This window comes from Aulonocara stuartgranti, assembly GCF_965226115.1.
Source record: "Aulonocara stuartgranti genome assembly, chromosome: 13".
NCBI lineage: Eukaryota > Metazoa > Chordata > Actinopteri > Cichliformes > Cichlidae > Aulonocara > Aulonocara stuartgranti.
Window position 1 is genome coordinate 13,128,343 of NC_138949.1, and position 14,048 is coordinate 13,142,390.

The 14,048-nt window shown below is 41.7% G+C and overlaps 1 protein-coding gene across 3 annotated transcripts; it reads left to right on the top strand.

Moving 5' to 3' along the window:
* Nucleotides 1-681: 681 nt before the first annotated feature.
* LOC309720748 (ribosome-binding protein 1-like) lies at nt 682-13,409 on the top strand. Of its 3 annotated transcripts, none has more exons than XM_082557889.1 (27): nt 682-913; nt 2,629-3,685; nt 4,967-5,121; nt 5,246-5,368; nt 5,899-6,051; nt 6,272-6,390; nt 6,598-6,751; nt 7,652-7,790; nt 7,929-8,110; nt 8,229-8,263; nt 8,352-8,427; nt 8,548-8,585; nt 8,678-8,759; nt 8,846-8,886; nt 9,021-9,099; nt 9,189-9,278; nt 9,385-9,462; nt 9,545-9,634; nt 9,718-9,810; nt 9,918-9,968; nt 10,052-10,132; nt 10,524-10,607; nt 10,841-10,918; nt 11,564-11,647; nt 11,751-11,849; nt 12,658-12,801; nt 12,889-13,409. In XM_082557889.1, exons 2-27 carry the CDS (start codon nt 2,647-2,649, stop codon nt 12,925-12,927), a joined length of 3,426 nt encoding a protein of 1,141 aa, XP_082414015.1. In that variant the 5' UTR covers nt 682-913; nt 2,629-2,646; the 3' UTR covers nt 12,928-13,409. The 3 variants fall into 3 exon arrangements, with proteins under 3 accessions (XP_082414015.1, XP_082414016.1, XP_082414017.1); XM_082557890.1 differs by having other exon boundaries at nt 8,849-8,886; XM_082557891.1 differs by lacking the exon at nt 10,841-10,918.
* The last annotated feature ends 639 nt before the right edge of the window (nt 13,410-14,048 follow it).

Below are 14,048 nucleotides of genomic sequence, written 5' to 3' on the forward strand. Positions count from 1 at the left end.
GACAATCTGCGAGCTTACCTGAACAAACAAGTGCCACCACTTCTCAAACTGCTTTTTAAAGGACTTTGAGAAGTGGTTGTGTCAAGGATTTCGGAAAGGCTTATTATGGGATGTGAAAAGACCCTGATGTGCACTTGTGTATCTGTGTATTGGAAAAATCTGAAACTCTCTTGACACAAAATTGTGAAAGTGTAGAAAAATATAAATGGAAGTGGTGAAAAGCAGAAGTCCTGCTCACAGCAAAAATACTTTGACAAAAGAAGAGGTCAGTAGGTTACACTGTACTTTGCATTAAAGAAAAGATACCTCCCATAGACCTACTCCTTTCAAAGTTGCTGTGGCCTTACAAATAAGAGCACTTTGTTTAAATATGTGGATATTTTGAATACTTCCTTTTGCCAGAACAGGGCAGTCCTCAAAAACGAAAAAAGGCGCTTTTAAGTGTAAAAAAGTGTTTCTTCTCAACTTTACAAAGCATACCCTCCTCCAGAGTGAGCGCAGTTAAAAGACATAGTAACAGGAAACTTACTTACTTACTCTCCGTTTCAAACAAATCGCTTTTGTTTGACTGAAAAACCATCTCACTGTGCGAACTTTTTCCATGACCGCAGTAAACTACAACTCCCAGCAGCCTCATTTCCGTCTTGAGAACATTCCAGCCAATCAGAAACCTTGTGGATTTATGGTAGCTATCTGGGGCATGGGGCCAGCGCGTCTAGCCAGCTCAAAGTGCCACGACTTCACAGCAGACCGAGGATTCTCCAGCGGAGTCAGGAGGAGAGCACTGGAAAAAAAGACAAGTTAGCCAGATAGCTGGAAATATAGGTAGCTTTGCTCAAAAGCCACTTCATCTATAACTCGACCTCAGTATATTCCCTTTGAAGCGAGCAGACGTAGCGTTATCAGCGCCGGGGTAAGCGTGGGATTCTTGGAATTTTTTTATTCATTGAACCATCTTTAGCTAGCTTGGAAAGCTGTTAACTGTTAGCCCCTAAGAAAACTACTGCCATAGAAACAGACCAGACGGAAGTTATTTAAAATGATTTTAGACCTTTTTCTCGCTAACTGTTTAGTCTGCATTTTTATTACAGCTTGTGTTGTCCATTTTTGTTGCGTAAGCGACGCTTATTGTGCAGGACGTTAGCCAATTTCATTGATTCATAGTGTTAGCTGCAGTGCTAGCTGGTAAGTATTGATTAAAACCATATAAAATTTAAAATAAATAAATAAATGAAATACTTGGAGCATTTGCACATCACTGTGCTTTAATGCGCGGCACGAGAAATAGGGTGCTCATAACGGTTTGTAAACTTTGAATAATCCCTTTCACTTGTGGTTTTGGGATAATTTTAGGATTAGCTTGAATAAACTATCTTTGAAGTTATTGAAGTCGATGTGTGTGTATTAGATTATGGGGAACAAGTAAGCTGTTATTATATACATCTTTTTAAAACCTTCACGACTTATTCAATTTCACGCCTTTTATCTGAAGACAGTTTAAATATCTTCAGTACACCCTCTATGAGAACCACTATAGCCATGAATTAAAGTCAGATATCTTAGGCTCTGTCTGAGGGATGTGTTTTTCGTAACAAAGGTGCACTTCTATATAACAGTTGGGGTCGAGTTGGCTTTCTTTCAGTCCTCTTCTTCAGTTCAGCCTGAGTAAAGATGCGCTGGTGTGTGACATCACAGATAGGAGGCAGGGCCGTACCTTCCCCTTTGAGTCTAGCTTATAGACCCTGCAATGAACAGGGACTCTGGACTCTTATTCTGCACTTTTCCTTTCCGTGTCACGTTGCTTTGTTTTAAAACAATAAACCTCTACATGTGTTGGCTTCTTGTGTTTATGCATTTTCTGTTAAGATAACATATCTGTTCCAGATATAAATGATAATTCTGCTAGAATAAATCAAGGTGTTTTAGTGACCCGCAAAAAAACAGTCAGCCAACATTTCACCCTGCAGGTGAAATGTTCTGGTCTGTGAGAAGAACTTTTAAGAGCCTTGAAGAAAAAGCTGAATACTCTTGAAGGCATTTACTTTAACCACAAGTCAGCTTATGGAAATCTCTGCATTTTCTGTGTGTATTACATTGGTTTGTAACCATTTTTGATATGATCGATCAATTTTTTTTGAGCATCTGTTTCAAAAAAGTTTTTGATTTTGCTTCAGAAGATATCGTGCCCAAAAGTATGGACCTGTTCTGTTATAAAAATGCAGTAATCAAAATGATAATGTTAAAAAAGTGAATGGCTTTAAATGACACTTTGTCTGAGGTTATCGCTCTTGCATTCAGTGTTAAACTGACTGTATGAGATGCAAATAAATGTGAGAAAAACGCATTCAACCCGAAAGTAAGCAACTATTTGGTTTCAGAGTTCAAGATTTATTGTTCTGCTTTCTGTGGCCACAAGTTATTGGACTTGACAGTGACACCTTGAGGCCGTTTGATGTAAAAGCTAGGATTGTTTCTCCTAAGAGCATTAGTGGTAATTCTGTCTGATCAGTTGCTTTGCTAAAGCAGCTAATGTTACTTACATTTTTTTCTTTGGTAATATTACAATTTTGTCTGAGTATGAATGACAAAGTGAATCCCCCCCCCCCCCCTTTTATTTTTATTTTCCAGGTTTACTAAAATTTAGCCATGGATATCTATGACCCCCAGACCCTTGGGATTATGGTTTTTGGTGGATTCATGGTGATCTCTGCTGTTGGGATTGCCCTCGTCTCCACCTTCTCCATGAAGGAGACCTCTTATGAAGAGGCCCTGGCTAAACAGCGCAGAGAACTGGGTAAGACACAGTCTGTTCGCACTGAGAAAAAGAAAAAGGACAAAGTGTCTGAGAAGAAGAACCGTGGAAAGAAGAAAGATGAAAAGCCCAATGGGAAGATCCCAGAGCAGGAGAAAGCTGAAGACGTTTCTGAAGGCGATGCCGACACTGACGCTGACATAGTCAGTGAGGGTGTAACTGCGCCAACTGTAGCTCCTTCTGTTTCTGTGCCTGTCTCCACTTTTGAAGTTGCAGCAGAGATGCAGCCCAAGTCTGCTGCTGAACCAAACCCAGCTCCTGAGCCCTCACCTGCACCTTCACCTAAAGAGAAGAAGAAGAAGCAGAAAGTGGCAAAGGTTGAGCCAGCTTCAACCCAGTCATCTGTAGTTGTGTCTGAACCGATCAAGTCCTCTGCAGCTTCTGCCGTAACCCAGGCTCCAGTCTCTGCCCCAACGAAGGTAACTGCTCCATCCTCTGCACCTGCTTCAGCCAAGGCCGCTCCTCCACCTGCTTCAGCCAAGTCTACTCCTCCACCTGCTTCAGCCAAGGCCGCTCCTCCACCTGCTTCAGCCAAGGCCGCTCCTCCACCTGCTTCAGCCAAGGCCGCTCCTCCACCTGCTTCAACGAAGTCTGCTCCTGCTCCAACTTCTACAACAGCCAAGTCCTCTTCAACCAAATCTTCCACTTCTGCTGCTCCTGCATCAGCTAAGCCTGCCCCTGTCACATCCAAATCTGCTCCAGCACCAACCAAGTCTGTACCAGCTCCATCTAAAACTGCTCCGGTGCTGGAGGCTGTCACTAAAGATGTCCCAGTGATGGCTGTGCCCCCGGTGGGATCCCAGCAGGCTCCCTCTGTTGCAGCAAAAGCACAAGAACCCAAGAAAAAGGCATCAAAGAAGAAGACTGAGCCTGGTAAGCATTTATATTTTAGAGATCTCTGATTACTGTGTACTAGATGTTGCAAAATGTAGTATTATTAATCTTATTTTAATATTTATATAGTTTAATTTTAAAGTTATTAAAGAAAGAGGAATGGCTCCGAAACAGGCAGTCTACACACGGTAGATGACAATGCACATAGCTCTACAGAAACCGCAGCTTTAGTTTCAGATATGACCACAGTGCTGCACTGGCTGCTTTTTATTATGCTAATATGTCCCTTCATTTCCCTCACATATGTCTTTCTGGCATCTTTTACCTCTTCCAAAGAGATGTGAGGGAGAGATGAATGGGAATCCTTGGTTCCAGTGCTGGTGATTTTCTGTGTGTGCATACAGAATACTTTTTAGGATGCACGTGTTTCCTTGCTCTAAGCTCCTCTCGAAGCCTCCTCCCTGCTCTTTTTGAGGCACATTTAAGGGACTGGTCCATCTCCAGTGGTGGAGGAGGAATGAGTTCACATCAGTGTAAAACAGAAGATCTAATGTTGTACATGTTCCAAAATGAGAAGTACTCACTGTCTTTACTTCCTTGGTAACCCTTCATATGTTTTAGATATCGACATTTTTTTCTGGGAAGCTGGTTGTTTGCTCTTTGATTAACTCTACAAGCAGCTATTCTTTAATGTAAACAAGACATTGTTTGCTCAACGCAAAGGCCTGCTATTATGCTATGCAGCTATCTGCTGTTACTGTTACAGTTTCTATAATAGACCTTCTCATTTAAATCAATGGAAATGGCAGGAACTACATTAGCCATAACACTGGTTGTTGTAGTGAGAGTTTAATGTTTAAGAGTTGGCTTGCATACACATACTTACAATCTAAGTCAGGAATAACTTGTCAGTACTGATGAACTTGAGCTGTGGACTTGTGGAAATAGTGCCAATGGCAGTGGTGGGTAACGTCTGGCACTCAGCTCTGGAGGACAGAGAGCACACCAGCTTGTCCAAACACTGTTGCTCTGTTTTGTTAACTTACAAAGCCTCTCAGTGCTGCTGACAATGAGAAGAGAGGTGGGGTCGGCTTTCTCACTTGCCTGAGGCTTGTCTCCGCCTGGTGCCACAATGCCCCATTATTTTGCCATCTGAAAATGCCCAGGGCCCCAGACCCAAAGGACATGTTGTAGCATTGTCCTTTTCCTAAGGCGGTGTGAGAGAATTCAGTCACCTTTGTCTAGACCACCTTATTTTAGATATTAATTAATTCTGAGTTTATTTAATTCTTCTGCATTATTCTGTGTTTGCCTTTGCAGTTGCAGCAGTGGATTCTGCCGATGCTCCGCTGTACCTGCCTTATAAGGCCCTGGTATCAACCATCAGCAGCATGGTGTTCAGTGAGGGAGAGGCACACAGGCTCATCGAGATTCTGTCTGAGAAAGTTGGCATCATCCAGGACACCTGGCACAAGGTATGGAACAGCAGAGTCAGTGAAGGAAAAGCCTCACAAAAGAACATAGTTCACTGAATACATTTGAGAGTTGAAGAAAGATTCATTCTTTTGCATCTCTCTGTGTATTTGTTTGTGTGTTTAGGCCACTCAGAAAGGAGACCCAGTGGCCATGCTGAAGAAGCAGCTGGACGAGCGAGAGAAACAGCTGGCAGCAGAGCAAGAGGATGCTTCTGCAGTAAAGAATCGTCTTCGAGAGCTCACCAAGGTCAGACATAGAAGAGTCTCAAAAACAGCAGGTCTGCCCAGTGAGACTATTATTACTCATAATATGGACGAGAATCATAGCTGCATTTAAATCCTTATTATAACTAAGCCTGAAAGTGTGGTTTGGCATTGTGGCAGCAGATAAAGAAACTAAATTAAAAGGACTAATATCCTGTTGCCATGACTGTGCACTGACAGCCGCACTATTCTTCTTTTGTCCTGAGGGTGGCACTATTGGGAAGCTAACTTTATCAGGTTACAATAGAGAAAAAAATCTTTAAGATGCAGGGGCAGTAGTTTCACTTTGATTTGGTAGCCACTGCTCTGTTTTACACCGTATTATGATATATTTTTTAAAAACCTGATTGGTAGGTGCTAAGTGAGAGGTAAAGCCAATAATATGTTCCAAAATTTATAATCCTCTCCTCTCTCGTGAGATTGATGGACAGTTGGTGAGATTTCATTCTTAAGTGACTTGTTGTAACACAATGAACGTGAATCCTTTCTCTGATTGTGCCGTCCATTTATCAGGAGTTGTCTGCTGAGAAGGCCAAGGTGGCCAGCGTAGAGACGAGGCTGAGTTCTCAGCTGAGTAAGAGAGAGCAAGAAATGGTTGCTCTGCAGGCTCGCATGCAGGCCAGCTACCAGGACCACGTAGCCCAAACGCAGAGACTCAATGCAAAGGTCAGTTTAATACACATTACATTGAATTTAAAAATCAAACAGGTATATTTGTGTTTGCGTTGTATTATTTTATGGTTCTCTGAGTAATCTGACTCCTGTTAGAAAGGAAGATTTAGTTTACTCTTGAAACACATTAAACATTACTCTTGTGAAAGAGCAGTAGCACCAGGCTTAATGGTTTCTTTAGCAACATTAAAAAAAATCTTAAAAATGACTGCAGATCCTAAGCCTTCAGGACCAGCTGGAAAAAGGCCCCAATGCCCAACTTGCTCGCCTACAGCAGGAGAACTCCATCCTGCGTGATGCGCTCAACCAGGCTACGAGTCAAGCCGAGAGCAAGTGAGTTTTTACCAAACGCTGACACGGTAACTGGACTAGTATGGGGCATTAAGAGATTTTTACCTCTTTATAAATACATTAAGTTTTAACTTCAGTACAGTGTGTACTGATTCAGATTCTTTTTATAACAGGTCTGAAGGTTGACTCAGGCTTGAAAGGCATGTGTCTTTACTCTTGAGCTGATGTCTGTCTCCCCTCTGCCCTCAGACAAAATGCAGAGCTGGCCAAGCTGCGACAGGAATGTGCAAAGTTAACCAAGGAACTCGGAGAGAAGACGGAGAGTGTGCTTGCAGATGAGAACATAAGGAAAGGGCTGGAGGCCAAGGTCTCTGCTGCTGAGAAGGAGCTCTCACAGTTTCAGGTTGGCTGCATTATCTTTATTATCACTACATAAGACCTGATTTTTTTTTTTTTTTTTTCCCTTTCTGTTTTGCTATGGGACCACATTTATTCTAGCTTTTTTTATATAATCTTGTTTCTGCAGCGAGTTGGTGTCTGAGCATCTACAAAATGCAAGCCTAGGCCTTTCCCCACCAATCTCTAGACTCTCTAATGTTAAGGGACGTCTAATTGCCTTGTAATCATAGAGCCTAGGGCCGAGAATGGAATGCAGCTGTAACAATGACGGGGGCTGTAGGTGCCAGCTGGAATGCGTTCATGTCCGAGCATCGCTCCTCCCCAGCCTGTTGTAATCGGCCATAAAAACGTGACACCATTTCCAGTTTTCAGGCAGGAAGTACAACAGTGTGTTTTGGTCTGTTAATTTCCTTGTTTTATGCACTATCAGCCCACACAGTCCCACTCATGGAATGCTGCTGCTCTGAGCTATTACTGGTAATGTGGAACAAGTGAGTCAGCACTTCTCACAAGTCAAGTGTGCCTTTTGTTTAATCATTTACTTACTGCCCTCCCAGCAGTCTAAAGTCTTTGTACATATTATGCAACAAATCACGCTCACATGATGAAAGAGTTATATTTTTATGGACTGTGACTATCAACAACATGGAGACAAAGGAAATTCTGTCATTTCCAAATCAAATCTCCTCCTGTGATGCTCGTAGAAAGAACTGCTTAGCTTAGAAATAAGATGTCTGTTTAATGTAACTGTTAATATTTTTTCTTTTTGTGACATTTTCTGTTGGCTCTTTCTTTTTGTGGAACTTTTAAGGATGCATATGACTCAATGCTGTCAGTTACAAGAAAAGTTTTAGTGATACTTTGCTGCCCTCTGCTGTTTGTAACAACTTAATTTCTTCTTCAGACCAGCCACGCAGAGAAAGAACAGGCATTGCAGAGGAAATTGGAGGAGGTGTGTGAGGAACTCAGAACAACACAGAGTAGAAATGGCAGCCTGCAGGCAACTTTGGACAAGGCCCAACAGGACAGTGGCACACTCTCAGGTCAGTGAGCAAAGGCTATCATATTTAAGTGTTGGCATTTTTTTATGTCAGTAGTTTAAATAGAAAAATTAACCTTAGACCAGTCTTAGTCAAAGTATTTAAAGCTAAAGATTAACTTGCAAGTTTTTATTTCTACAGAGTTTCAAGTACGTGTTAAGAAGTTGGAGGCTGAGCTCAAGGAGCGTTCTGCTCAGGTGGATGCCTTCACTGTCCAGCTGGAGGAGACAAAGAAAGAGAAAAGACAGCTTGAACAGCAGGTGGCGTCAATCAACTCCCTGTTGGAGGCCAGTCAGAATAAAAAGGAGGAGGATAACAAACAGGTAAAAGTATTTTAAGTTTGACCTCTATGAAAGAGATGACTAATACGTAACCACACCTAAAATTGCTGACTAGTATGTAGTCACACCTAAAGATGTTTGTTATTTTTACATTTTCCAGGTGAACTCTGAAGATGTGGAACGTCTAAAGATCAGGTAGGTGTTTACTCTTCCTCTCTCATAAATCAATATCACATCCAATGCTGGTTTATTCACTTTCTAAATATCACGCCCTTATGTACAGCTTGCAAGAGAGAGAGAGCCAGTTAAATGTGCTTCACGAGGAACTGAAGCAACTGCAGATAAAGAAGGAAGCTGCTGTAAGCACTGCATGCATTTGACATTTAATTTGTTACCAAAAAGTATCACTTCTCAGTTTCTCAGGATAAATATAGATCGCAAAAAATGGGCTAATGGCAAATAATGTTCCCTTTCAATAGGAGAACACTATTGCTGAGCTTGAGCAAAGAAATAAGAGGTAAGGTGCTTTATAATTATCTTGGGCTAATAGAAAGTGCAGGTTGGTTTTGTTATGATTTATACCTCTGTGTAAATTGTGTAACCTTTTAGTGAAGATGCCAGTCAGGTCACAGCACTTCAGGATGAACTCAAAAACCTCAAAGAAGAAATGGTGACACTGAAGAACACACAAGTAAGCGTTCCTGTCGATGTGCATGATTCTGCTTTTAGAGCTGCCCAGAAAGAAAAAAATTGATTTGCATGTTGTTCCTGTTTCAGCAGTCAGATGGCTCTGCAGAGCTTGCACTACTACAGAACAGGTAATGCACTTAAATGTTGCTGTTCTGCCTTAACAGGCAAATCGTACACACAGGTTAATAAGTCTGCCACATCAGCCTCGCATAAAATTAGGTCAGTTATTTACATCTGTTTTGTCTTTTGTTTGCTTTAATAGTTTGACTGAAAAGGATGCTCTGGTCACGTCATTACAAGATGAACTGAGGGTAGCAAAAGAGAAGGTTGCCACTCACGCGGTAAGTCTTTTCACCTGCTGGTGGCTTATCAGCGGAAACCAGTTTGCTGCCAGTCACCTTACTGATAATGTCGTTCACTGCTTAAACAGAACACTGCGGCAGAACTGGCAGCTTTTCAAAATGAAACCAAAGAAGCTCTCCAGACACTTTTCCCACAGATACCTGTAGAGACAGAGCAGGTAAGAAAGGGGGATTTCACTGGGAGAGTTGCTGAATGAGCTTTTTATTCCAAAACAGGTGATAATGTGCCTGTGACTCATTTATGCCTACTTTTTCTCCTCTTAGTTAAACTGGTTAAAAGTGTTTACACAGAACGCTCAGGGAGCTCTGAGCCAGGAGTCTCAGTCAAACACAGCACATTCAGTAAGCCACTTTACACTGTTTCCACATACTGGTTTAAAGTAACCTGGCAGAAGAGGTTGTGAATGTTTGTGGTTTGTTATAGGAGTTGCTTGAGAAACTGAAGGAGGGGGAGGAAAGCCATGGTTCCCTGCAGGCTGAATGTGAACAGTACAGGACAGTACTGGCTGAAACTGTACGTTTCTAAAATCCAGTGGTGAATTACGGATTACAAAGTTGATATGGTCCATCTATAGATCTCTCCATTTTCTCCTTTAGGAAGGAATGCTGAAACATCTTCAGAAGAGTGTGGAGGAGGAAGAGCTCGTATGGAAATCCAAGATGGCTAACTCAGAGGAACAGCTGAAAGAGGTGACTAATAATACCTACTAAAAATTTTATCTTTATCTTGACTTTAAAAACAATGTCACTTTCAGGGGTTTTCAAAACTAATTTACGGTATCTTGTTACATTGCCAGGCTTTGCAGAAAGTCAGTAAGCTGGAAGCAGAAAACCAAAGTATAGAACAGGTGAGGATTTCTCCACTCTATTTAAATCACCTCCTGGGGGTAAGTTGGCATGTTTTAAGTTGTCTTTTTTTTTTTCTCTACAGTTGAAGGAGCAGATGATGCTTCTGGAAGCCCAGCTGGAAAAGCAGACAGACAGTCATCTAATCTCAGAGGAGATGGAGCAGGTACACAAGCAGCTAAGATCTTTAGCAGGCTTACTAGAATTGTATTATATTTATATTAAATGACAGAAACTTGTATATTACTGGCATAGTTTCACCTTTATTCTTGCATTCAGGCTATACACCTGGTTTCTTGACTAGTTAAAAAACAACTTCCATGCATTTATTAAAGTGCAAATGTAACACACTGATGTAGAAGTCTCAAAAACGTACAAAAGCTTCCTTTATCAAATATGATACACAAGAGTTAAGGGGTTAAGCTGGAGAATATCTAATAATAAATTTGCTGAGTTATCTGTTCATATTTAAAATGATGTGTTCATTTACATATTTTGTTCCACTTAAAACAACAACACTAACATTGGCTCCTGCCTGTGCTCTGCTCTGCGTTCAGCTGAAGCTGCAGCTGTCGGAGTGTCAGAGCCAGCTGGATTTGGCCCGGAAGGAGGCCAAGGCACACAAGGAGGAGCTCGCACAGGTGACTACACCACCGTGACTCACTTTCCCATCGTCTAGCCAATAATATGTAAAGCATTCTTATGAAAGTGTACTTGAGTTGAGAGGAGGGAATTTTCGTTAAGGAATCCATGCGACTCATGACTTCACATGCAGAACCAGCTCAGTAAGCTGTCACTGACTTATGAGTGCCAAGCGAGAGATTCATGGATGGAGGTTACGTAAACAGTGACGAGCGGCGGCTTCCTTTTTCAGGTCAGAGAGCAGCTGAGCGAGATCACGCTGCGGGCCCAGCAAGAACAGAATGGCCCGGCTGAGGCTCAACCCACTCAGGTCAGGGTGCAAATGTCACCCTTCACTTCCTGTTAGAGAGTACTGGACAGTGACATGAACGGCTTAAATAAATCTCCTTTGTTTTTTGTTTTTTTTAACATTTCCTTCACAATTGGGTTTGGTTCCATTTAATAGGACATCGAATTAAATTTGCAAGGATCCAGATGTGTGTTGTCATGTGAATTAGAAACACATTTGGTCATTTCCTTCTCCTAAATGACGGATCTTCCATGAAAAACAAGTCCTGATGACTCCGATATAGTAGGGCTGTAATTCCGGTCCGTCCAGTACTCCTCCAGCAGGGCAGCTGTTTATGCTAACCACTGCTTGCACTAACAGAGTGAGCCTAACTCTTAACTGCTGCTGATTCTCCACTTGCATGTTCACCTCTGTTTTGTTTCCTGATATTTGTTTATATGTTTAAAAGCCCAGAAACCTCGTGTTTGATTTTAGTCTTTCACCTAGAAACAGCGAGAGAAAGTACTAACTCGGTCCACAGGTTGAGCAGCTTTTGATTTATGTATGTTGGTGTGTGCACAGTGCTGGCAATTTAACAAAAGAATGTTTGTTTACGCATCACTGTGCTGCTTATTAGTGTGTGTGTGTGTATGTGTGTATTTATAGTGTGCCTCTGTCTGCCGCCAGGTCCAGAACGAGTTGAGCCAGACGGCAGAGAAGCTGCACGGGGAGGCGACCCACAGGCAGCAGCTCTCAGAAGAGTATGAGAAGGTATCAGCTACAGTCTGTGCAGTATTTATGTTCTTCTTACACCTTTACGTTTCTTTACGTAAGTTCGCAGTGGATAACAGAGATGTGTGCTGTCAACTTTCAGGCCCAAAAAACTGTAGCAGAACTTCAGGCTCAACTGGATCTTTTAAAGGATTCCTCAGAGTCGCCACAATCCGACACTGAAGACGTAGCTCAGCTGAAGGTGCGCAATGGCTACAATAGCGTTTTGTTAGAAAATAGCAACCACTGTTTGTTTGTTTTGTTTAAATTAAACAAAAAGTGCGACCGTGGTTCAAGGCATTGGGAAGCTCATCCTGTAACCGGAAGATTGCCGGTTCGATCTCCAGCTCTGTCTGTCTTGGTCTACCGCCTACTGGTGATGGCGCGATATAGCAGCCTCGCTTCTGTCAGTCTGCCCCAGGGCAGCTGTGGCTACAACTGTAGCTTGCCTCCACCAGTGTGTGAATGTGAGAGTGAATGAATAGTGGAATCGTAAAGTGCTTTTATTATTATTATTATAAAAACTACTGATATGGTTGAAACTGTGCATAAACATACAGATATAGCGAGCATAGTGTGAGCATATTACATGAATAGGGTTGTAGTATTTCATAGGTGAGTGTGTGGCAGGGTTACAGTATAGGATGGATGAGTGCTGGTCTATTATAAATCTTTAACCCTGCAAAGTATGTCAGGATGACAGTGGCCCTGCTTCTAACAAAAGAAACTTGATTGTCATGCAGTCTACACACCAAACAGTGCAGAATGAAAATACATCACCTGGCTCAGAATAGTGCAGCAAAAGAGAGTATAAAGAGGTCATGAGTCAAGTCACTTGACTTGATATAGAACATGGAATGAATAAGCAAGAACAAGATGTGCAAATATGTATAATATATAATAAAAAAAGAATACATCTGTTTATAAAAACATGTAAAGCTCTTTCAAAGTGTTTTTTTTTTTTTACCTTAGTTCATTGGTGTCACGTTTGCTCCTGGTTGTTTGAACAGGAGCGCTTGGCGAAGGAGAAGAAACTGTCCAAAGACCTGGGCCAGGCAGCCACTAAGCTCCAGCAGCTTCTTAAAGCTACTCGGGAGCAGCTGACCAAAGAGCGGGAGACGGTGAGAACACTACAGGAGCACCTGGAGAACAAGGTGAGTAAATGCACTCCCAGTGTGTACGCTCATAACCTTTTGTTCTTACATATCTTCATGCTACCATTTCTCATATTTCTTTTCAAGGGAGAATACGTGGAACTGAAGGAAGGAACGTCTGTGTGAGAGGAAGTTCACTGCAGACACTACAAAACTGCCAAATATGCCTTATAATTACCATAGTTATGCATTCCAAAAATTTCTTTTCTTGTACTGTAGTTGATTGCATTTATTGCAGCTGTAGGAATCAAGTATTTGATATTTTTAAAAACATTTCAAACTAAGATTAGAGGAGATAATCCTGCTGCAATCTTTATTAAAACCCACATTCCCTCAACAACTCTGGCTATGTCAGAAGTTATTTATCCCCCTGCCTTCTATTTCTGACATTCCCCCATAGTTCAGTGTTAAAAGGGAAACCGAATGTACGTCAAACGTGCATCAACCTGTGCAATTACTTTGTATGTCTTTTCTATGTGGTTGAATGATGGGAACATAATGTGGTTCATCAGTGCAGGGCCTGCTTTTCCTCTGTAGCTGGTTGCCATTAACACACATTGAATCTGAATTTGTATGAATGAATAAACTACAGTGTTGGCACTCTGTAATGGTGTTCAGTGCGTGTGTGTTGTTGCTGCAATGCAGTCAATGTTGGCAGGAAGCGAAGCATAATGGCACATTTTTAGTTCCGGTGTGATTAAAAACCACACATCTTCAGTCATGTGTCCTGCACAGTACATTTACCTTAAGGCATTCAATAGAGTTTTTATTTATGTTGCACCGATTCTCACAACAGTAGTCCCTGGCATTGCACTACTGTAAAGGACCTTATGGTTTTATAGAGGAAAACTCCAATTCTTTGTTTTTCCTCTAATTATCTTTAAGGAAAGATTGGTAAGAAAGAAGAATGTGATAAGTTTTGACATTTGGCTTAGGACCACTACACTCTAAATCATTGTGTCAGGCTTAAAAGCTGTTTGCCAAACCATTGCTATGTGGAGAAAGACTACTGCTATCTACCAGGAAGTCCTGTTAGACAGCAACATGCTCCGTGTACATTTGTCATACAACTGAATGCAGATGTGAAATCCAGCCATAGTGCTCAGACTAAAGACACCTTTAAGGGGGGAAAAAGGTGCCACTGTATTTTCTTAAAGCTTTAATTTCAATAAAACTGTTAGAATTCCCCCAAGAGTGTTTGGCTGTTTCCTTTATGACCACTTCAAGGACTTTACGGAGAGTAGAGT

What these genes read in the sequence shown, in the direction of transcription:
- LOC309720748 (XM_082557889.1), top strand. Translation starts at nt 2,647, where the DNA reads ATGGATATCTATGACCCCCAGACCCTTGGGATTATGGTTTTTGGTGGA. An exon ending in AGGAGCTCTCACAGTTTCAG is followed by an intron (nt 6,752 to 7,651) that starts GTTGGCTGCATT and finishes TTTCTTCTTCAG; the next exon opens with ACCAGCCACGCAGAGAAAGA. An exon ending in TCTCAGAGGAGATGGAGCAG is followed by an intron (nt 10,133 to 10,523) that starts GTACACAAGCAG and finishes CTCTGCGTTCAG; the next exon opens with CTGAAGCTGCAGCTGTCGGA.